Below are 22,995 nucleotides of genomic sequence, written 5' to 3'. Positions count from 1 at the left end.
CATTTTTCAGGTGAGGCCACTTGCAAGGGGACATATGGTAAGTCAGCATCTGAGCCAGAAATCACACCAGATGTGGAACTGTGAGAGACGACTTGTAACTCCCCAAAACCAAGGCCTGAGAGAAACAGGCCTGTGAGAAAAAACAGTCTGAGAGAGATAAGGGATGGGGGGGAGCAGAGGCACGTCTCAAACACAAGTAGCAAAACTAGTCACGGGGTGGATAGTGTGGAGTTTGGAGCTGATAAGGCTGCCTGGATAGCACAGGATGCAGCTGGAGGAGGAAGCCCTGTGAAGACAGGACGGTTCTGCTCTGGTGCATCTTGTAAAGTTTCAAGGGCCATCTGTCCAGTGAATGACTTTTGCTTCATTATCCAGGAAACGTATATTAAAGTTGACACCCTTGAATATTCTAATAAAGATTAACAAGATCACGCTAGTTACATCATCTCATGAAGCACCTTACCTCTCCCCATACATGGGATACGTAGGTATGTGGGTTGACCTAGGGGACGGACCCAAGGAAAGTGTGTATAAATTGAGGAGGGGGCAAGGAGTGAGAGGAAGAAATTAAAAAGAAGACATGAAGAAGTGAAGAAGACAGATGCATCCCTGACAAACTTGGACAGGACCAACGCAGGAACCTGGACCAATGATCCAGTGATCTCTCTTTGTCTATTCTCTCTATCTCCCTCCTTTTCTTTTTCCCCTTTTCCCTCACTACCATTAAGTAATGCAAGGTATACTGTATTGCTTGCCATTAACTTGTTATATACTTAGCCAATTATCGTGTATCCAGTTAGTACATTGTGGGAAGTTAATAAATGTATGGACTTTGACAGTTGTCTCACCGTTGTCCACTCCGTTGGGGGGGTTTATGAATCTAAGTCACTTGTCTCCTTCATCTAAGCAGGATGTGACAGGAACCCACCAATCTTCTTCCAAGCAAGAAAGGGAGACAAAGAGAAGTCCCTGTCCTAGGCTTGTTATCTGTGCTCCCTTTCTTCCAAACGCTACATGTTTTGCTCCTTTGTAGAGATACCCTGCCCAAGGCACTGGTAAAGGACAACCCTTCCCCATCTCATTAATGGTCTAGTTAAAAACCATGACCTAGATCTGAAAATTGAAAGGTTAATTAGAAAGAATGAGATAACAAAACCTCCAGACAATTGCAGAACTGCAGCAGAGAAAAGCAGCACTGGAGAACTTCACTGGTTTAACAGAGCAGAGAAAGATCCCCAAGCCTGCGGTGTCAGCCATCGTGGCCTTGATGCAAGAAGGTCCCACACTGTACCCTGTTCTCAGCCTGCATACCACATTCAGTGGAAGAACCAGTTCCCATAAATTCAGCATTTGTCCAGACAGCCTACGTTCCAGCCTTATTCACACGCCCTCAACTGTACTAACCTTCCAGAGAAGTTAATCCCAGCTCTGCTGAGATAAGCAGATGGGAAACCCCCCAGGTCAGGAATTTGCTACTTAACTTTGAACAGAAGAGCCGAGATCAGGGAAAGCCTTATCACACATGCTGGATGCTGCACAACAGCAACTGTGGAAGAGTCACATGCCAAAAAGCATCTTTCAGAGTAACAGAGCACAAGTAAGCATACAGGCACAAACCTGCATGTCACAGGCTGCTTCCCAAAGCCAAGTGGGTTCATCATGAACCAATACCTTCAAAACCGTCTCCTTGATTTTCTCTGTCTTTCCTGTGGATATACTACCCAACTTCTTCCTAGCCAAGCCTTCAGAGCTGGATTCAAGCACAATGCTACAGTATAGAGACAACAAGCCCAGAGAAAACCACCATGCTTTCAAAAGATCAATGATTTTATCATCATGCAGGAATTGCACCTAGCTGCTTCCAGCTCTTTACATGTTGGTAAGTTTTCCTGGACTGGAAAACACTAGAGACATTTTTGAATAGCTGAGCTGGACACTCATCACAGCCTGCATCGATCAGACTACACAGGATACTCATACCTGCTTTGCGAGAAGTGATTTGTATCCAGGTTCTGAGCTTGTGAAGCCTGCACAGGTTTTGGATGCAGAGGATGATAAGACCAAGCTAAGCTCTTAACAGAGAGGCAGAAAGGATAATTCTTAGCAGTTTGCAGCCTTACTGATGGTTAGAGTTCAGGAGATTTGTGAGAAGTGATGCCAGTACATCTGATTCTACAAAGACACAATGATCTGGAGAAGAGTCCATTTTGCCCTCTAAAAGCATGTGAAAAAGACAACTTCTCTGTTCATATAGCTCCTGATCATCTTGGCCTAGCTACAGGCAAATTAGGCTGGAGAAATCTTTGCTGAAGAGATAACAGGAGTGTCCAAATGCCTTGACAGGATGTGGAACCTGTGTGGAAACTCCTCACAATAAATCATTGCTTGAGCTCCTACCTTCCCCGGTCCCTGCAGAGGCGGATTCCTGCTCCTGTACCTCCCTCTCTGTCTGAGTCTCGGCATTCTGCAGCTGAGGCGCCAAGGTCTGGGTACCCTGCGAAGTCACAGAGGTGGGGGGGTTTCGGGGTTGCAGGCCTATGGCATTCATCAGGCCCATGTCCCTGTCTGTCCTCCATGTGGCTCTGCTGGTTCTGAAAAGAGAGAAAAACAAATAAGACCAGGAGCATTGGAGGCAATGTGACCCAGCAAGATTGAAGCATCCACCTGAGCCTCTTCTTGCCTCCACTCCAACCAGGCACCTGCTAGCCACTGTGCAGATGGGGCTGGAGGTAATTTTGACCTGCACTTATTTACACACACACAGACACCCCTCTCCAACCTCAGCTGACTGGTCTCTAGAATTTTAGGCCAACAGATTCTTACAGTCCACCCACCCTTCCACAGAAGCGGCGTGTCTGCCAGGCACAGACTGAGATCCCTGCAGCATCACTAAGCCTGCAGAACGACTCTGTCTCGAGGTCACTGAGTTGAGTAGGCAACACGACACGCAGCGCAGGACCATAAACACACACACAACCTTCCTCTGCACGTCGGTTTTAACTCCCAAGGACGCAGCGTGTATCCCTTCCCTCCTCTGGACCTTCTAGTTTGTCAGCATCACACATGAATGAACTCCAGCAGGCATTTCTGCCCGTTCCAGCCGGACAAGAGAAATTCTCTGTTCTCAAGAGCAAACAACAGGAACTGCCTCAAGGCTCATTAGCTGCTTCTCAGAATTGAACAGTTGAAGTGTACAACACTACAAGAGCTGAATCTTGACAATGCTTGGATGCTCTTTCCAAAACTGACCTCTGGCTGTAAGTGCTGGAAATGATAGATTCTAGGAAAGACTGCCTCATTCACAACCCTTTTTTATAAGGTTTTGAAACCTGCCACACTTTTCTTGCTCTTTGAGCTAGTTCATTCTTGAGCAGTATTTCTGCCTTCAAGCTGCTCCTAACCCATCATGCAGGACTGACATGTGCTGTCAAGAAACATGAGTAGTGGCAATATCCACTGACATGGCAGAGTAAAGAACCTCTACTGTTTATTTTTCACTCTCAATCAGTCCAAGGCTGTAGGGACAGCACAGACATGGCCCTGTACACCCGTCTGTAACCTCTTTGGGATCCCAGAGTTCATAAATCAGAAACAAGACCGCCACCCTCTTGATGAGAACAGCTGGCTTAAGGAGAAATACTCTTCACTGGGACAAGAAGCAAGGGACTGCAGCATCACCCTTGTGTTTAGAATAACTAACGTGTGTATCACTGGACTGGATGAAGCGGCCAATAGGGCTGTCAAATGATTTAGCTTTATTTTTAGAGTTTATTGCTGAGAAACAACTGTCCCATGACCAGAAACCAGAGGGATGAAAATCAGTTACCAAGACTGCCCAATGGATTTGCATCCATGTCTGTGAACACCTCCCCCCGTTCTTCAGTTATCCTCCAAAGGCTGTTTACTTTGCACAGTGTTTTTGATGCATCAAACCCCACATGTTCCTCCCATGGCTTGCTCAAGGGTGTTACTGAGGCCATGGATGACACATGTACTTCACTATCACTGGCAGCACTTTTGGGCACTGAATGTCACTTACTGGAAGCAGGCCAGGTCGCCCAACCAGGCAGTGTCAGAGGTTGAAAAAATTGCCTAAGAAGTGTTAGGTCTCTTTAATCCACACCCAGGAGACTCACCCAGGCCGCTCAGTGCTCCTGCTGCTGGAATGCACAGCGAAGACGTTCTCATTCAGCTGGTCCCAGTGGTACTCAACTCCAGAGTTTAAGGCCCTTGAAACACCAAAGAAGGAAAAAATATTAGTATGGCAGGACACGATTCCAGCCAGCACACATTACATCCCCACAACACGAAGGACAGTGTTGATTCCTGACCTACAGAAACTGCAGATCTGGCTCAGTTCATGTTTTTGTTAAAAGGGCTCATCACCATAAACAGCCTTGCAAACATGGAGCATTGTATTACCCAGATTGCTCTGGAATACTCCATTAATTTCCTTTCAATATTAGCACTGAGGCACAGCAACAGGAGCAGAGAGATTTTCAGGAAATGAAGACATACAACTGTGTGTATAAAATCAGGTTACCCTAACTCCAAGTGACTAAACAAAGAATTGGAATGGGAAGGCCAATTCTCTCTGTGGTGCCTGCCAGCATTTCCTGTACTAGGTAATGCGGAGTAAAACACTGCTCTTATTTGACATTTAGTTTCTTTGCAAATGGTTCTCATTCTACCTAGAAATAAATCTCTATACAGTCCTCTCACTGACAATCACTGCAGAGCAAGGGCAGATGTAGAAGATATTTTAATGTTTCCACAAAAGTTTGTGCTAGATCAACTACCTGTGTGTCTAAAAAGTCCAAAATTGAATTTTACAGCTAATGCTACTAAGTTTATCGGAACAGCCAATGCTCTGGCAACCTTCCACAGTGCATTTCCCAAAAAGATATGTGAAGCCAGGGCTGGCTAATCACTTCACAGCAACAGGCAAGGTTAACAATGTATTGCTAATCATCACATCATTGCTAAAGACTACGGGCAATCACAGAAACTAAACCACCATAATGCTGTAAGTGCATCTCCTGCTATTTCTAAGGGCCAACAGCTCTTAGACTGGAAGAGGGTAAGAGTGAATCCAGCTTACTCTGTGCCATACAGAAATGTGAGACGACAGGCACACACTGTGCAGTCCAAAGCAGTATGGAAATCTCCCACCTACTGCTGTGTCCTGCTTCCAGAAGCACTATGGGCTGCACTGCCCCAGAAGAGACTTTCTGTACAATATTTTGCCATGCCATGCCAACACACCAGCTCCCTGTGAGCTGGCCTGGGAATTTTGAAAGGGTGCCATGTACCACCATGTAGCTGCTGGACTGCAGATTTGCCCCTGACGGTGCTAGTTAACAGTGCTGTGCAGTGGTTACCACAAGGCAAGTAAAAAAGAAAAAAAAAAAAAAAAAAGGTCCTGCGTAGAGAGAAGGGAATTGTGTCTGAAGAGATGGACTTGCATCACACTGCAGGCAGTCTCAGAGCATGAACTAAGGGTAGTCCCACAGTCTGAAGGAAGGATTCAGGGCAAGTAGTTGGCAGCTGGTTATGGCTTGGGCACAAACATGGTGTTTTACATAGATATAAAAGTTGTTGTCCCTGTAATGAGCTGCCTCAGCAGAACTGGCAAGAACTCCAGCTCAGACATGCTGAAATGAGAGAGCTGTGTGTGCCCGGGGCCTCAGGCTAGGCTCTGAGGTGATAGTAGCCCAGGTCGGGACCAGCGAAAGCTGGAGAAAATGAGGTCAACAAAATCATGCACGGAGTCTACAGGAAGTAACCAGTCATCACTTTTTTTTTTTTTTTTTTGTGCTGAGCTAGCCCTGCACTGCATTATACCCCATGGAAGCAGCTGCCAGGGAGATGCTGATTTACAAAGGCTTCGGAGTTTACTGACAGATGGTAACCTGTCACTAAAACTATGCCAGTCCCTCTGGCTGCTCCATCCCCTGCCTAGTATATTGAGACTTAGCTGTCACACTTCGCTATCTGCAAAGTAGCACACTCCCTAGGCAAGTGAGACTTTCTGACCTGGTAGGCAAAATTTCCAGAAAAAGCCTAGTTTGCTTGGTATCTGCAGCTGTTATCCAACAGAGCTAAACTGACCCATGCTCTTTTCCTCCTCCTTCCACGCTTCTTCATGCTTTCTAAAGTACAGGCGTGGTCCCCACAGCCACCTACATGACTGCATGACTGGTATTCCTCACCAAGGTGCTCCATGTGCCCTACTTCTTTGCCAGCTCCCAGCTCTAGAAACCAGAAGACTGCAAAGCTTTCCCTTGGCCAAAATGTGAGCTGGTAACACTGTGTTTCCCCTCTTCCCCCAAACACCGTGTCCTTGTACTACACAGAAAGTTCAGCTCCTGCGCACGCACACGTCTGTGTGATTCATCTCACTTCTACAAAAGCATGACAGTACCAGACTGACATGCAGTACACCAGGTTAAAAACTCCCTTCCCCGCTCCTACCTGTTCTGCAGAGACTCACTACTGTACACTCAGGTTGCTGGACAGGAAAGTCTGTTCTAACTCCATGCTATCAATTTGCACCCTTCCCTGGACAGTGAAATCAATAGCCATTCCATTTAATACATGACTTTGCACATTGGTTTTAAATACTGCCATTTATCAACTGAGTTTCACTGCCAGGGTACTATTAGCTGCTCATTTACTGCCAGAGAGTTGAGGACTTGGCTCTCCGTTCCCAGAAGGAGGACGTGTAGCAGCTGGTGCCACTGCTCCTGTTGCTGACTCTGGGAACACTGATGAACAGGCTTAAGCCAAGGTCATTAGACTTGGCCACAATGGGAGTTCAACATCCTCAGCACCACTTTAACCTGGCTTTTTAGTCAGGACTGTGCATGTCTCCCTGCAGAGCCAGAAAAGTGGCTCAGAATAAACAGCTGGCACTCCCTACTGCAGCAGCGAGCATCCTCACAGCTACCCTTCAGCAGGCTCTTCCCCCACCAGTGTCAGCTAACCAACTTATTTTCTCCCAACTCCACCTCTTGCAAAAGACTTGAAGCAATAAAATCCTCAGCACGATCTTTCTCCTCTTTTGCATGCATCTGCATCTCTCTGACCTGCATCTCATCCACCTCTCCACAGCCCTAAGACCAATATCCATCTCGCTCTGGATTAGGTCTTCTAGGCTTTGGATGATTGAGGCTACAGAAGAGATGTCTCAGACTACATCAAGATACAGTGGAGAAAACAAACATCTGAGCGTAACAAAGGGGACTGGTTGGGCACTGTCTTTCATACGAAGATCATAACTCCCCTTCTTAATAAGCAAAGATTTCATTTATTGTATGGGTTAAGTGCCAATTTTAAGACCATGCCTGCATTAGAAACTTGATCACATAATCGCACTTAAAACCAACTTAAGTACACAACAAGATGTGTGTGACAACCACAATTACCTTGGTTTAAATCAGGTTTTCAATTAAGCTTAAAGATTTGCCCTGGTTTAAGCACACCTATTTAAAACAGTCCTTTTTCAGAAAGCCTAAAGGTTTTTTAACGCCCATTGCAAAATATTGCTTGATTTTTTTAAGTTAGCAAGCCTTTCACAGCACGTTTCCCAGGAGATTTGCAAATCAAGGCCTGACTATTCATTTCACAGAAGCAGAGCTTACACTAGAGAAATGAATATTTTTCAGGTAATGTAAGCATTTAACTTTTGGTCCATCAAACTCTAGACGTGGAAATGCTGGAAGCACTTTACATTTTCCAAGGCATAAGGTAGAAGCTCTGTGTAGCATGGAGCATGTTGCCACTTGGATGTGGATGCAGCAAGGAGGACATTTGTTGCCCAGGGCTTCAGGGTGAAAAATTACAATTCTCCACACTGCGTCAGTCATGGACAGTGAAGTCCACTTAGTCAAGTTCTTATTTTCTTCCTTTTTATGGCTGTCACTAAGCTCTCTAAGTCCTCCCTGGAAATTTCCATTAGCTTTGTTAAATGCAGAACTGCTCACAGCCTGGCTTTCCCAGCAGGGACCTGTTCCGAGATGGACTTTCCCTTCATGCCTGTGTCCAGCTCACATTATTAAGGAGCTTGGAGAGGATGAAGGGCACAGATTTGCATGCTTTGCTGAAAGTCAAATAAGGATTCAGAGTGGAGCCTGTTAAGTACCAAGAGCCAACAACTTAGGCAGCGTAGCCTCTCCCTTTGCATGGAGGTATTACCTATACAGCTCAGGTATGTCCCTTTGAAGAAACCAGGGCCAAGCTCTAGGAATTAGTGACAAAATTATTCATACGTGACAAGAAAGCTGAAATATGATTTAACTGCATTGGTTTAACCAGTATTTGAAAAGTAAACTGACAAAGCACAGATCAGCACAAATTGACTTAGACATCTGGGTAACCCCCCAGCTGGCATATCCAAAATAGGGAGTTGAAGAGGAAGAGGGATTAGGACAAAAATTTCCCAGCTCTACCTAACAATACAGCTCAGCAGCAAGATGGCAAGACAAAAAAAAAATAATTTGCAAGTAGGGTATACAGGTTCAGAAAGGCATAAACGACACCGACTGTCTTTTCACTTAAACCATCCCCAGTACTGAAGAAGGTAGCAGCAATGGGCAAATTTACTGCTCTCCTTCTTCAAGTCCTGCCACATGGAAAGGCTCAACAGTAGCTCACTTGTCTGCTACAGCACGGAATTAAATTTTGATGAAGACATTGCTGCCTGCAATCCTATCTAAAAATATAAGCACCATGCCACTACTACCATGAAGATTGTGGCAAGCCCAACATGAAGACGACTAGCTGCAAAGTGATGCCATGCAGCACACAGCTAGGTGAATATCTGATTTTCATGCTGCCAAGGTTCACTTTCTCCACAGAAGAGATTACTCTTTAAAGCTGATTTCTCAAATATACTGTCCATTCAAAATCACTACGAGCAAGCATAAAAAATCAGGTTAGTTTACAAAGGATTTGTAAGGAATTCCCCAAGATGTCTTTTCCTGCCTTTGTGTAAACTTGTCTTTCTTAAACCATTCAAACGGTATCAAGGAAATATAGAGTGAGCTACAGAGAGCAAGGTGACACTATGCTAAGGAACAGGAATCCATTGTCCTTGTTTGGGAAGGAAGCAGCAGCACATGGTATCTCACACAATGCAATGTTGGCTGGATTCCAGATGCATCCTTGTCAGCAGCTCATTATCTCTTCTGCCGATGTGTGATGATCAGCACAGCAAGCCCATCCCTGGCTCCCATGATTAGCTAGGCAACAGTATTGTCAGTATAAGGCAAAGTTTGGCACTCCCAGCAGCTGCCTGGATAGGAAAACAATCATTTCTAACACTCTACTTCATAAATATTTAGCTTTCTGTGCAGGCGATGAACCACTTGCAGAGACAAATCCAAGTGAAAATTGGCTGCAGTGCAAACTGTATGGAACCAGCAAACGGGACTCCTGGAGCAGCTCTGCTGGGCAGTAACTCCCTTTGACCAAGGAATTGGTGGCAGCTTCACCAGCACCAGACTATTTCAGAGCACAGAGTACAGGCTGGGTATGACTAGTCAGGGGAAGAGCATGAGACCAAGTATAAGAATTCCTAACAAGATAAGTCATACAGAACACAAGAGCGGCAGTTTACAATTAACAACCACACAGACGCTTAAGTGACATATGAAATCACTCTATTCATCACATTCAGAGGAACAATGGAAGGGTCACCCCTTCTCTGCAACTAGCAGCAGGTGCATTTTTACTCCCTACACTGACACAGCCCACTAATTTTCCAGAATCCTGCAAGCTTTGCCCACCTGGAAACCAGCAACCATGCATAAACACATCCTGACACCTCTCTGAACTGCCAAAGGTGCTGCAGAAGCAGGACAGCAAGCAGCTTAGTACAGCTGGTAGCCATGTGCCTGCTTCAGGGAGGATGCCAGCTCAACTCAGAACACTGTGCAAGATGACTGGCCCCATTTATTTGATTGTGCAGTCCTGCCAGCTAGGTTAGAGAGAGGGATTTTTGAAGAGGCTCTATTCAAACTCATTTAAATGAGGTCAGCCTCATAAATTTGGAGGCATTAATACCTAATAATACTCTTCTGTCTCGACAGCGTGAACATGCACAGGTTTGTTCTGCCCACCAGTAGGCAACTAAAGCTGGATACAGTCCAGGTTCTTGCAGCCAGCGGATAAGATTTCGATAGAAGGCACACCTCTAACAGTCAACTCCCCTGGGCAAAAACGTGATATCGCAGCTAAGAGAGTCATCTGTCAGCTAACCTGTTAAATACCTCAAAGAGAAAGAGAAAGAGAGATTAACACAGTAGGAAGAACACAAACACAGTGGTTTCTTCTGATCCACAGGGTCACTACAGCTGAAACCCAAAGGACTTCCAGGAGTCAGCATGTGTAACCTGTCTAGCTGCATGTAGCAGATGAGCACTCATGACATGGAGGACACACCAACAGAAAGCTTAAGAGGAATTTGTCTTACATTCCAAGGGAGAAAGTCTTACGTGAAGAATTGGTCTTCCAACACATTCAACGGGACTGATAAATGGAAATTAAGCACCAAGACAACAACAGAGCAGCAGAAGAGAGTTTTTTATTTAAGTTTGGATGTTCAATTATCTTGGGACTCAAGAATTAATACTGAGGTTAAGAATGCTGCTCTTAAGGGACACAAAGCTACGCAGAAAAACTTGTGTTGAGAATAAGGACAAGAAAAGTCCCTCACAGACAGCCTTCATGCCCATGCCAATTCTTCTACCAAAATGCCACAACATTTTTTTAAATCAGCTTTTCCCAGAGCTTTTTCACACCACTCTGAGCATGACATCGGAAGTTGTAACTCACGCCTAAGGGAACAAGAGGGACCCTTTTAGTCCTGAACGTGACCTCCATAACACTGATGTTGTAACTAGACATCAGCTACTTTTAACATGTAGAAGAGATATATCTCAATTTGGAGGGGGCATACTGAGGCCATCATTAAACGCAAAATACTTATGAGCAGATGAACAAAACACTCAAGCAAGGTGGGCCCTACAACACTGGTAAGATTTTTGCATATGCTATACTGCACTACACAGTAGTTTTAGCACTATTTAAAAAATGTACATTTATGTGAATAAGAACATACCATCCGGGAGAAACAGCCTGGAATAAACAAGGCAGAAATAAACCAAATAAGAATTTCCTGAATTTTCACTGATTTCCTTCCCACTCAAAATCTTGCCAGTATTCCTTAATTTCCTTCACTTATGTGGCTCCAACCACACCAAGTAGCATGTAGGGATCCACTGGAAGGTAAGTAACAAATTCCAGAACGCAGAGCTTTAAGTTCCTTAAATAAGAACAATTCAGCTTGGTATCATCTTAAAACAAGCTCTAAAGATGGGATAAATTCCTTAAATTCCTCTAAAAAACTAAAGGCTTGTTAGTTGCTTAAAGTGATTACAGGCAGACTACACTCCAAATAAGCTTTGGACCCTCAGAATTTCTTAAGCTGTTTATCAGATCTTCTAGTGACTTAGACAATTTACGATGTTAGGAGCACAAACTGCTTAAGCCTTCTAAGGCCTTAAACAGCTTAAGCTGCTACAAGTCTTGAGAGTTAAAGTCACTCTTTAGTCTTCTTTGAATTTTCACTAGCATTTTAGCAGAAACTAATATTTACATTGATTCAAAGGCAACTTCTAAGTAGGCTTGTTTTGTAGATCTTATGCCAACAAACTAAACCAGGAAAATGCGTTTAAAATGGGAGAAATCAACTTCAAAATAAACGTTTAAAATTAGCAAGCATAGTAATGCCTTTTTTTTTTTTTTTTAATAGAACATTGCAATGTGCACAGACAAAGCTGCCAAGCTCCAGAACCAAGATCTTGGCTTGGTCTAATCTCAATGAGATCCACAATGCAAGCCAAGTTTTATATTTTTAATCTTCAGCAGCTTTGAAATTAGCCAACTAAAAAGTGTTCTGTTTAGCACACAGGGGAAACCTGCTCCAAAAAAAAAAAAAAGACAAAAAACGCAAATCCACAATTATTACTCCAATTACTCACGGTTTGTAGACACTGAGTTGAGACCATTTACAGAACCAGATAGCTTGAGGATTTAAAAAAGGGAAAGAAAATGAATAAAAAGTTGGCTGTTTTATTTGCTAGCTAGATTCACTACAGTCCTGCTAGAAAACACAGGCATAATGGACAATGAATAAAACTCCACAAATAAACTGGATCAAAGACCAGAAAATTAAAGATGATCTTATTGGAAAGACAAGAGAGTAAACAACTGAACAAGGAAGGTCTAGTATAGACCTGCAGAGAGAAGAAAGGTTGTAAGAAAGCAGGATGGACTGATGCTGCCAAAGAGGGAAAAGACATTCTAAAAATAAACAGGAGCAAAATGGTACTGGAATGAAAAAAGTTCTATTCATCAGTGAGGCTAAGGACAAAAATCAATAATGACTCAAAGTGGCTGAGATACTGAATTTTCTCTCTGAAGTTTCCTCTTAAAATATATCCAAGGGTACTTATGCAATTAGGGAGTAAGAAAAGAAGCCAGACATAGCAGCTAGTTGCGCTCATTAAAAAAATTTTTTAAAAAAAAATTAGTAAGTTAACTTTTTTGAGCCACTCACACCTGATTTTAACACATTACAAAGAACTGAGGAAGTGACAAAAGGCCAAAAAAGCCAACTTAGCAGCATTCTTCAAAAAGAAAGCCATACTTAAATTGACAATTACTGCCTCCTAAGTATAACTTTTATCCTTAAAGACAGTAACATAACAAAGAGAAAAAAGGAAGATATATGAAAACAATGAAAGAGTGAGCCACATGCAGTAGGCAGTAAGTCAAATAATTGCATGAAGTTTAATTGCTTTTGTAGATAGAATTAGAAAAAAGGGAAGAAAAGGCAGCAGGTGTAATCTGAATAGATGTAAGTGAAGCATTTAGTAACTGTTCTTAGAGTATGTGGCCATGCTTTTAGAAAGATTGCTACCCAATATGAGAACCAGTAAGGACCTGCCCAGAGAAACAGTACACAAACTGGTAAGCAGCAGATTTAAGTTTCTTTAACACTGAGCTCTGTACCAAGTTCCCCTTCTCATGACAGAAAATAAACGTCATTAACTACCCAGTGCTTCAGCATATCTTGAAGAATTGAGTGAGGGAAATGAATTTGCTCATAACTGAAGACTTAAAGCAGCTCTCAAAATTTGTCTCCAGGATTCATAAGATGTATTAAGTGGAATTTTATGAGGGCATCTTCCACCTAATGCCATCACTCATCCTGGATGTTAAATTCACATACAGAAGTAGAAATGGAATAAAAACCAATATCAGAATGGAGATAACGGTTTCAAGCCTCCATATTACCACTCTATTTCTCTTGCATCTGCAGTGACTGAGCCTCTTGGCACTCATGATACCTAAAGGCTTCCCTACACAATTTGGAAATGATCAATTTCAGTTTTTTCTTAAATGCATGAATAACAAAATCCAAATATAAGCTCTCAGGACACATCTTTAGAGCAAAATTGGTGATTTCCCCCCTTTTTCAGTGCTTTTATCAATCAAAACCATTTTTTACCCTCATTTAGAAAATTCAGTGTATCTTTGTGGTTAACAGGCAGTGAAAGTCCATGACATGCATTCATTTACTGGACCATGGTCAAAGGCCACTTGTGCAGATGTTGCCTTTCAAGAGGCCATTTGCAGGCAGGACTCAGACATACCCAGTATCTCTAGCCACCCCAGTTAACAGTTGTGAGAACAGTCCCTGTGCAGGGTTACTACCATCCCTCAGTTACACCTGAAGGAAGACAGCTCCTCCATCAGTTTGTTTACTCCATTCTCCAGAAGCTGTTCTTAAAAGGCAAACAATGCACCAGGGCTGATGTTGCTGGGGGGCATCATTGCTAGAGGCTGAAGTGCCTGAGGAATGGAGCCAGCCAGCAGAGAGACAAGACACGTCATGCAGCTGGACAGAATACCACCTCTTTACCAACGCTGACAGCTAGATGCAGACATATACTCCCTATTATCAGATGAAAGGAAAAAAACCTGGATTGGCATGGACAGACAATTGCAGTGATCATCTGCAAAGCATAGGAATTTATCACGAAGAGAATTTTCCCAGAATAATTTCACATTAGAGGCAGATCTCACCACAAAGAATTAAAATATTCACACCGCATAGCTCTGAATCAGTTTGAGACTCTCCACACCTACTTCCCAATGACAGAATTCCACGGGATGCTGCCTCTGAACAAGATGCATCTTCAGGGGGTATTTTAATTCCATTACCAGATGCTCTGACTGCTGAAGAAATCCCTCCTACCTTGTGGATGTCTGCATTACATAGCTATCCCTATAAAAGGTGCTCTGAGTACTTGGTTTTGAAATGGTTTTCTCAGAACACTGAAGTTTTGGTCCATCTGTCAGAGAAGGAGAAGAGCATCTTTGGTCACAGGCTTGCCAAGCTGGTGAAGAGAGCTTTAAACTGAAGTTGCCAGGGTAGGGGAACCTCAATCCACCCCACTCCTACCAGCCTGATGCCAGTGCCAGCAAGAGATGCCCACAGCCTGGAGAGGGGTCACAGGGCAGTAGCAGGGGAGCACCTAGAGAACAGCACAAAGGATTTCCAGCCACTAAGTCACCTTCATCAGGGCCCAGCTTAAACACCTCTATGCAATTGCATGTAGCATGGGGAATAAACAAGAGGAGCTAGAGATGTGCGCACACCTGCAGGGCTACAATCTTACTGGTGGGATGGCTCCGATGATGAGTGTGGGAATGGAAGGATACAGGCTCTTTAGGAAGGACAGGCAAGGGAGACGAGGAGGTGGGTCACCCTCTATGTCAGTGACCGGAGCTCTGCCCCGGGATGAGTGAGGAGCTGACCCAGAGCTTATGGGTCAGGATTAAAGGGAGGGCAGGGACAGGAGACGTTATAGTGGGGGTCTGCTACAGACCACCCAACCAGGAGAACCAAGCAAACGGACAGATATGAGCAGCCTCATGTTCACAAGCCCTGGTCCTCATGGGGGACTTCAACCACCCTGATATCTGTTGGAGGGACAACACAGCAGGGCAATAAACAATCCAGGAGTTTCCTGGGATATGGTGATAACAACTTCCTTCTCCAAGTGATGGAGAAGCTAACAAGGAGAGGTGCTGTGCTGGACCTTGTTCTCACCAACAAGGAGGGGATGGTGGGGGTGTGAAGCTCAAGAGCAGCCTTGCCTGCAGTGACCATGACATGGTGGAGTTCAAGATCTTTAGGGCAGCAAGGAGGGGGCACAGCAAGCTCACTACCCTGGGCTTCAGGAGAACAGACTTTGGCCTCTTCAGGGATCTGTTTGGTAGAGTAACATGGAATAAAGCCCTGGGAAGAGGGGCCCAGGAAAGCTAGTTGATATTCAGGGATCACCTCCTCCAAGCTCAGGAGCAATGCTGGCCAACAAAGAGGAGGTCAGGTAAGAACGCCATGAGGTCTGCATGGATGAACAAGGGGCTACTGAACAAGCTCAAACATAGAAAGGAAGCCTACAGAGGGTGGAAGCAAGGACTGGTAGCCTGGGAGGAATACAGAGAAACTGTCTGAGCAGACAGGGATCAGGTTAGGAAGGCCAAAGCCCTGATAGAATTAAATCTGGCCAGAGACATCAAGGGCAACAAAAAAAGCTTTTACAGTTATGTTGGTGATAAAAGGAAGACTAAGGAAAATGTGGGTCCTCTCTGGAAGAGAAAGGGAGACTTGTTCACCCACAATGTGGAGAAGGCTGAGGTACTCAACCACTTTTTTGCCTCAGTCTTCACCAGCAAGTGGTCCATGGGCCCAAGATGCAGAAGGCAAAGGCAGGGACTGGAAGAAAGAACCACCCACTGTAGGAGAAGATCAGGTTTGAAAGACAGCCAACTGTGTCCGAGGCTGCATCAAGAGAAGTGTGACCAGCAGCTCGAGGGAGGGGATTCTACCCCTCTACTCTGCTCACATGAGACCCCCCCCTGCAGTGCTGCGTCCAGCTCTGGGGGCCCCCAGCATAAGACAGACATGGACCTGCTCGAGCGGGTCCAGAGGAGGCCATGAAGATGATCAGGGGGCTGGAGCACCTCCCCTGTGAGGACAGGCTGAGAGAGTTGGGGGTGTTCAGCTTAGAGAAGAAGAGAAGGCTCAGGGGAGACCTTACAGCGGCCTTCCAATACTTAAAGGAGCTACAGGAAAGGTGGGGAAGGACTCTTGATCAGGGAGTGTAGGGATAGGATGATGGGTAATGGTTTTAAACTGAATGTGATTAGATCTAAGGAAGAAATTCTTCACCGTGAATGTGCTGAGACACTGGCACAGGCTGCCCCGAGAAGCTGTGGCTGCCCGCTCCCTTCTAACATTCAAGGCCAGATTGGACAGGGCCTTGAGCAACCTGATCGAGTGGAAGGTGTCCCTGCCCATGGTGGGGAGGGGTGGAATTAGATGATCTTTAAGGTCCCTTCCAACTCAGACCATTCTGTGATTCTATGTATCTAGGTTCTTCTACAGCGATACTAACATTTTGCTATCTCTGATGTTAAGCATCTTGTGTCTTACCCTAGAACTAAATTTGTTGTTTTTACAGCCTCATGTATTGATGGCTTAATCACCTACAATCAACTAAAACCTCAGGTCTTTTTCCTCCTCTTTCATTTCAACTACTGAGCTCAGTGTTATTAGTCACTAAGTGCACTTTGTACTACTAAACTCTCATTTCTATAGCTCCAGTCACTTTCAAGGCAATCCAATTCTTGTACAATACTCCGATCTTTCTCTACAATGACAGGGGTAATATTACAACCTCTGCAAATTTATTCAGTACACCCTTACAAGGCATTAGTGTAAACAGTATTAATAACCAGCCTCTGAACAGGTTCTTAAGGAAGTCTATCAATGACCTCTTTTGTGACAGAGTCCAGCTCTCAATCATGTTGTATTCTGTCCTTTAGCCAGGCCTTCACCTGCTCTTTACCAGATCTTGTTCTAATCCCAATTTTTTACAAATTAACTAGATTTATTGCAGTTGTAGCATAGGAACTGCCTTACTAAAACACAGAGGTATTAAGACCTGGAACAAGTCCTTACTTGACCCTTTAATTAAAAATAAACACATAAAATTCTCAAGGACGGCTATCCAACCTGCTATACTTCACCCTAATCAAATCACAATGCATTCAACCTCACTTTCCATGGTTTTACTTTTCCTTCAAAATATACCCCATAAATCTGCGTACCAAGTTCACGTTATGGATTGCAAACATAACCTGACCTTCCCCATTTCCATCTGCAAGAAAAAGTGCCGACAGTGCTACCCCAATTTAGCAATCTAGCCAATCAAATTAAAATTTGATTTTAATTACTGCTTCTTTAGAACTCTGGAAGGACTACTTGCACAGCCTCTCAACACGAGCCCACAGAGCTTCAAGTTAGGCCTTTTTCTTTTGGTCAGCTTGTGCTTCCAATTTTCCCTAAGCAAATGCTTTTCAAATCCTGTATTTGAGGCACAGCTGCCATTTCAATCTGTTTATGTGATCCCTGTAGCACTTGGTTTCAAATGCCTCTGTTGTACATGGGAATAAAGATCCAGGGAATTATAACCATCTTGGTTGATTGCTACTGACCACAGTTTTCTTTGCCAAATTAGAACAGTGGGGGTGTTTTCAGCAGTACAGTGTTTTCTTGATCCCTGCTGTTTGCTAGGCTATCCCCCATATAGTGCTCTATCAATTGCTGAATCCTATATTTAGGATTTCTCTTCCTCTGTATTACCGTATATAGAAACCACACAAATATTTTTCATCTTTCTCTCACTTCTCAAGTTAAAGTCAACAGATATGCCAAACTCAAACCAAGTCTATTAAGTGAAGAACTACTGAGATGGCATCCAGATGTCAGGATTTTTCCTGTCTCTGAGGACTTTCCAAGTAGATCTGAGGCAGGCATCACAGCTGCAAGCCACTTCTGCTCTGATAGAGCCTCACTCATTTGTGTGTTCTGATGTTAGAGCCTCAATGCAAATTATTCAGCTCGGTGAGTATCTACACCTCCATGCAGAGGTTTGTAAGTCACTCTGGCTATTGTTGGTCTATAAAATGGTGCAACTGAAAACAGAACATATCATGCATCCTGCTCCAAAAAGAACCCACCAGTCCACGTGAGGTCTGCAATAATCACCAGAAACATCAGTCACTCAATCCACCAGCAGGAAACCTGTTGAAGAATTTCTGTCAAACCACTAATAAACCTCTCACCTCTACAGCCATCTTGTTTCAAGTTTGTATACAAAAAGTTTATTTTTGTTGGTATCATGCATGATTGTTGCTGGGGTAGAAGGAGACAGAAGAGTGCCCCAGCAACGTGGTGAGCTAAGAAGGTTTCACAGAGATGCTGCAGAAGGACTGACAGAGCTTCCATAACACAGCATGAAGGTGTTCCTGTTGTGTCTTTAATTAGTGACGTGCCCATAAGGGACATGCCACTTTGCCTGGGGCTACTGCAACCACCAGAATGGATACCTAATGTGGGGCAAGCCAGGTCAGCCAGCCCAAGCTCCACTCTGCAGCATTCAAAGCATCCACCCTCAGGGAGACTTCATTTCCCTGGGTTCTCAATCCAAGTTCATCTCATGGGCCATAATCAGTAGACTAGATCTTACTACTTCTCTATACTGAAAATATCTTAGAATAACTCCTGAGTTTGAGAAGAAAGGCATTATTCCTGAGTAATTCTTCTGCTTAGAAAGTACAGCAAGTATTCTTGAAGAAAGCCACTTATCCTGGAATAGTGATTATAGCTTATGCCATAATAATATCTTTTAGAACTTCATGTATAAACAAGGCTTTGATGAAAGACTATGTTCAAGAGAACAAGAGGGCTGTTTGAAGAGCGCTAGCATTCTACACTACTGAAATTGGTCCAATCCAAATTCCAACCACAGATTTCACCATAAGGCTGTACTGAATTAGTCACTATTACAATTGTATATATTTATTCTGATTTAAGACAGTGGTTCTACACTGATCATATGACTCTCCTCAAGCACCACATGCCTGATCTCACGCACAACAGATGGAGTCCACATGCATGTGGTAAGATCACCAGCAGTGCTGCAAGTTTCCAGCTGCCAGCTTTTAAGTTACAAGGAATTTCAACATGTGAAGCATAAACCAAAAGAATACCAAGGTAGTTTAGTACCAGAAAATAACTGAAGTAGAGAAATCCCTGGTGTTCCTGCAGCATAAAAGAAACACTGCTCCAAAAGAAGCACTTGCACAACACAGTGGAGAAAAGGGTCTCAACAAAGTATGGTGCAGAGACTCCCCAAGAACATTGAAAGCAATATATGTTTCACAGCTCAGACACTCAGTCATCATCTGTGTCACACCACATTAATTTATCTTGTGTTTAACTGCAAGTTTACAAGGGGACATTTACACCCTTCATGGCACTGTATAAATAAACGAGAGCTAAAGTCAAGTTTCAACCAAATTGTTTCAACCAAAACAATTCACTGGGTTGCTCATAATCATGACAAAAATCTTTGCAGTTCATAGACTCTCATGCCTGAATACTGTAACAAGTATTACTGTGTTCAGTTTTGGGCCCCTCACTAAAAAAAGGACATTGAATTACTCGAGCATGTCCAGGGAAGGGCAATGAAGCTGGTGCAGGGTCTGGTGCACAGGTCTGATGGGGAGAGGCTGAGGGAACTGGGGTTGTTTAGTCTGGAGAAGAGGAGGCTGAGGGGAGACCTCATCGCCCTCTACAACTACCTGAAAGGAGGTTGCAGACAACTGGGGATGAGCCTCTTTAATCAAGTGACAAGTGATAGGACAAGAGATAATGGCCTCAAGTTGCGCCAGGGAAGGTTTAGACTAGATATTAGGAAGCATTTCTTTACAGAACAGGTTGTTAGGCGTTGGAATGGGCTGCCCAGGGAGGTGGTGGAGTCCCCATCCCTGGAGGCATTCAAGAGGCGGGTTGACATAGCACTTAGGGATATGGTGTAGTTGGGATCTGTCAGTGCTAGGTTAACGGTTGGACTATATGATCTTCAAGGTCCCTTCCAACCTAGATGATTCTGTGATTCTGTATTTGATAACTCCAGGTCAGCAGCTTTCAAATTTACTGTTCTCATTGGAAACTTTTAGAAGTCCATAAATCCATAGAGACTGAAAGACACTGCACTAGATATACGTGAAACAAAGGATCCAGAAAGCCTAGAAATACATGGGAAATAAAATGAACTAATGAGGTGCACTTCAAACAGCCTCAGAAGTTCATAATCAGCAAAACATTGATTGTAAGAGACTTGGGTAAACACTGTGGCAGTCCAAAAAGAAGTATTAGGAGTTGGGTTTTTCCAGTCCCTCAAGCACAATGCCCCAGGCAGTGAAAAGCCATCTTATCCCCACTGCCCTAAGAACAGAATGGCCAAAGCAGATATATTTTCATGTAAAGCAAGCACTTACTCTGGTCGGCAAATCACCAGGTCCCCTTTGTTGGTGCCATATGCCAATCCCAGGCCTGGCTCAGGCAGCCAGCGAGCAGAGTTTATGCTGACATGTCTTCTCTGGTCGGCAGGCATTGGGTACAGAACGTTGAAAACTCTCTGAAACAATAACAGGAGGTTACTTCACAGGACAATACAAGGCAGGAGAGCCAAGGAAGCTCAAACAAATGTTCAACCTCACTGCAGCAGCACAGCTGGCCAAGGGGACATGTCACTGTACAGGATGGTACAAGAAACCACTAATCCAGCAGCGAGAGTAAGAAGCTGCTAGAAACACACAGACATGTGCCCTCAGTCTCTAATTGACTGGCACACAGCTGCAGAGCAGAAGAAATTCTGTTCCCAGGAGAAACCGCATGTCACTCAGTGGGCTGCACAGTACTTCTACTCAAACTAATTAAGCAAAGTGATGGGAACAAGTGGTATAGTCGTTAGAAAGCAGGACAACTGGGGCTCTTCTGGTCTTCAACTCTCATCTTAACTCACTAGGGTGGAACAAGAAACTGGTAAGTACATAGGCTTTCAGCATCAAAAGTTTATTGTTTCTCTTAAGCAAACCAAACTTTATGCAAAAATAATATACAATTATTTCCTTTTTTAAACAGCCTCCTGAAAATGTTTCAGAGTTTGACCAACCCCCACACCAACAGCGCACAAAGGAAAAGCAAAATCCAGAGATTATAACACAAGCATGCAATTAACAAATCCCTCAGTTCAGGTCCCCTTCCAACACCATCCATTTTACCTGCAGTAAGGTAAGAAGCTGAAGAGCTGCAAGTCAGTGTTTCCCAAATGCTACATTAATGCAGGTGAACGAAAACCCTGTGTACACGAAGGACCAATACCAAGCTCTGCTTTCTGGTCTGCACTAGCTTGGTTTCTGAAGCGTATGAGCTTGAAAAGCAAGAACGGTGAAGTGGAACAGATTATACCTACGCAGATATTCTCCTTCTACTCCAAGAAGCTAATGTCTTTCATACAGCACAACACTTTCCTGCACCCTGCCATCCAGCAACCAGAACTGGGTATACTGACAACTCTCCATTTAGCCAGAAAATATGACACATGTAGATCACAAAAACAAAGGCATGGGAATTAGAAAGAGGAGTAATGACTCAGTGTGGCTACCACGGATAGACAGGGACAAGCTACTTCAGTGTACTGGGCCATCAAAGCATGTTCCATCATGGCTTTAGAAGGGTAGAACCAAAGACTGCGTTTAAACTCCAAATCATTAACAGAATTTCTGCAGAAATTTACTTAGGATTTAAACCTGTAATCACTGCAGGTAACACAGACTTCGAATCTAGATTTCAGTGGGATAATTCCCAGGTGAAAGGTATGTTTTTGTTAGATTTTCTGGGGGGCAACTATCCATCCATCACAAAACCTTTTTTCCAGACTCTCCAGAAAAGGGGACAGTGCTGGACCAGGAAGCAGGGATGGGAATGAGGACATGCTGGAACAACAGGATAAAGGTAAGAAGGGAATGCAGATCAACCACTACTGCACTGCTGAGGTGGTCTGAAGTAATAATTAGAATTCATTAGGGTGGGACTCATCAGCTAGTTTAACAAACTGGGGCTGCTTTTCTCTGTAGCTCTACTGCCCACCCCACATCTTGTCTGTTTGACAATTTATCTTGAGAAGTCTGAGGCAGAGACCACTTAACTGTATGCCCTCCAATAGCTAGTACCCAGAACCTTCATCTTGACCATCATGATGCAAAGTAAGTCATGGGAAAACAATATAGCTACATATTTTCCCATCATCAGTAACACATTTAACCTCTCCTCTGAGGAGACCACATTAGAGGTGAAAATGTCCTTGAGGATTTCTCTGTATGACAGAAGCTGGTCACTCTTTGCCCTAGCTATCACTCAGCAGTTAGTGTATTCGGAGCAGCTCAGTGTTTGGATGGAAGGAACAGGCCCTTAGGGGTTTATCTAGCTCTTACCCATCTCTGTCATGTCTGTCCCTTTCCCTCCCTGCTTTGCTTGCTGGGGATGGGGGGGACAGGGGGAGGGGGAAAAAAAAAAAAATCAGATGTACAATGGTAACACCTGTTACCATGGAGATTATGGTGCACTCTGAGATGGGAAGACTGGATTTTGAGGAGGAGGAGGAAGGAAGAGAAAGGGAGGGGTCCACCAGAACTGGGAGCATAAATTCATAAAATAAACATTCCAAATCTCTCAAGAACTACAAGGGTTTTCTATCATATCCTTCTTTGGCAAGTGAGAAACAAACGGTTTCTCTTCTCCCGAGAATGGCTTTGCAAGGTATCCCAGCAAGAGAAGTTGCCTTCCTGGGCTAGCCCCAAGCTCTGCTCCACTGGCAGGTCAGTCTGCACAGTCACTACTCCACAGGCTCCGCAACCAGCCACACAAAGTGGGGAGACTTGCTAGCTACAGCTGAGTGTCCAGGTGCTTTGCAGTAAATAGCACCCCATGGAAAGTGCTGCCAA

At 44.1% G+C, this 22,995-nt stretch overlaps 1 protein-coding gene across 5 annotated transcripts in view; it reads right to left on the bottom strand.

Moving 5' to 3' along the window:
- The window catches only part of AMBRA1 (autophagy and beclin 1 regulator 1), a 136,765-nt gene that overhangs the window by 8,128 nt on the left and 105,642 nt on the right, over positions 1 to 22,995 (bottom strand). For 4 of the 5 annotated variants that reach the window (XM_074824077.1, XM_074824078.1, XM_074824081.1 and 1 more), the window contains 3 exons: positions 20,488 to 20,627; positions 4,137 to 4,229; positions 2,398 to 2,591 (listed from right to left, as the gene is read on the bottom strand). In XM_074824077.1, the coding sequence (XP_074680178.1) occupies positions 2,398 to 2,591; positions 4,137 to 4,229; positions 20,488 to 20,627 (427 nt within the window). Of the gene's footprint in view, positions 1 to 2,397; positions 2,592 to 4,136; positions 4,230 to 10,092; positions 10,272 to 12,044; positions 12,088 to 20,487; positions 20,628 to 22,995 lie in introns of those variants that run through there. The other variant, XM_074824079.1, reaches the window with a different exon arrangement.

The sequence above is a fragment of the Strix aluco genome, chromosome 4, assembly GCF_031877795.1.
Source record: "Strix aluco isolate bStrAlu1 chromosome 4, bStrAlu1.hap1, whole genome shotgun sequence".
Classification (NCBI taxonomy): Eukaryota; Metazoa; Chordata; class Aves; order Strigiformes; family Strigidae; genus Strix; species Strix aluco.
The sequence above is the reverse complement of the archived record's forward strand: the minus strand, read 5'-3'. Positions and strand labels throughout refer to the sequence as shown.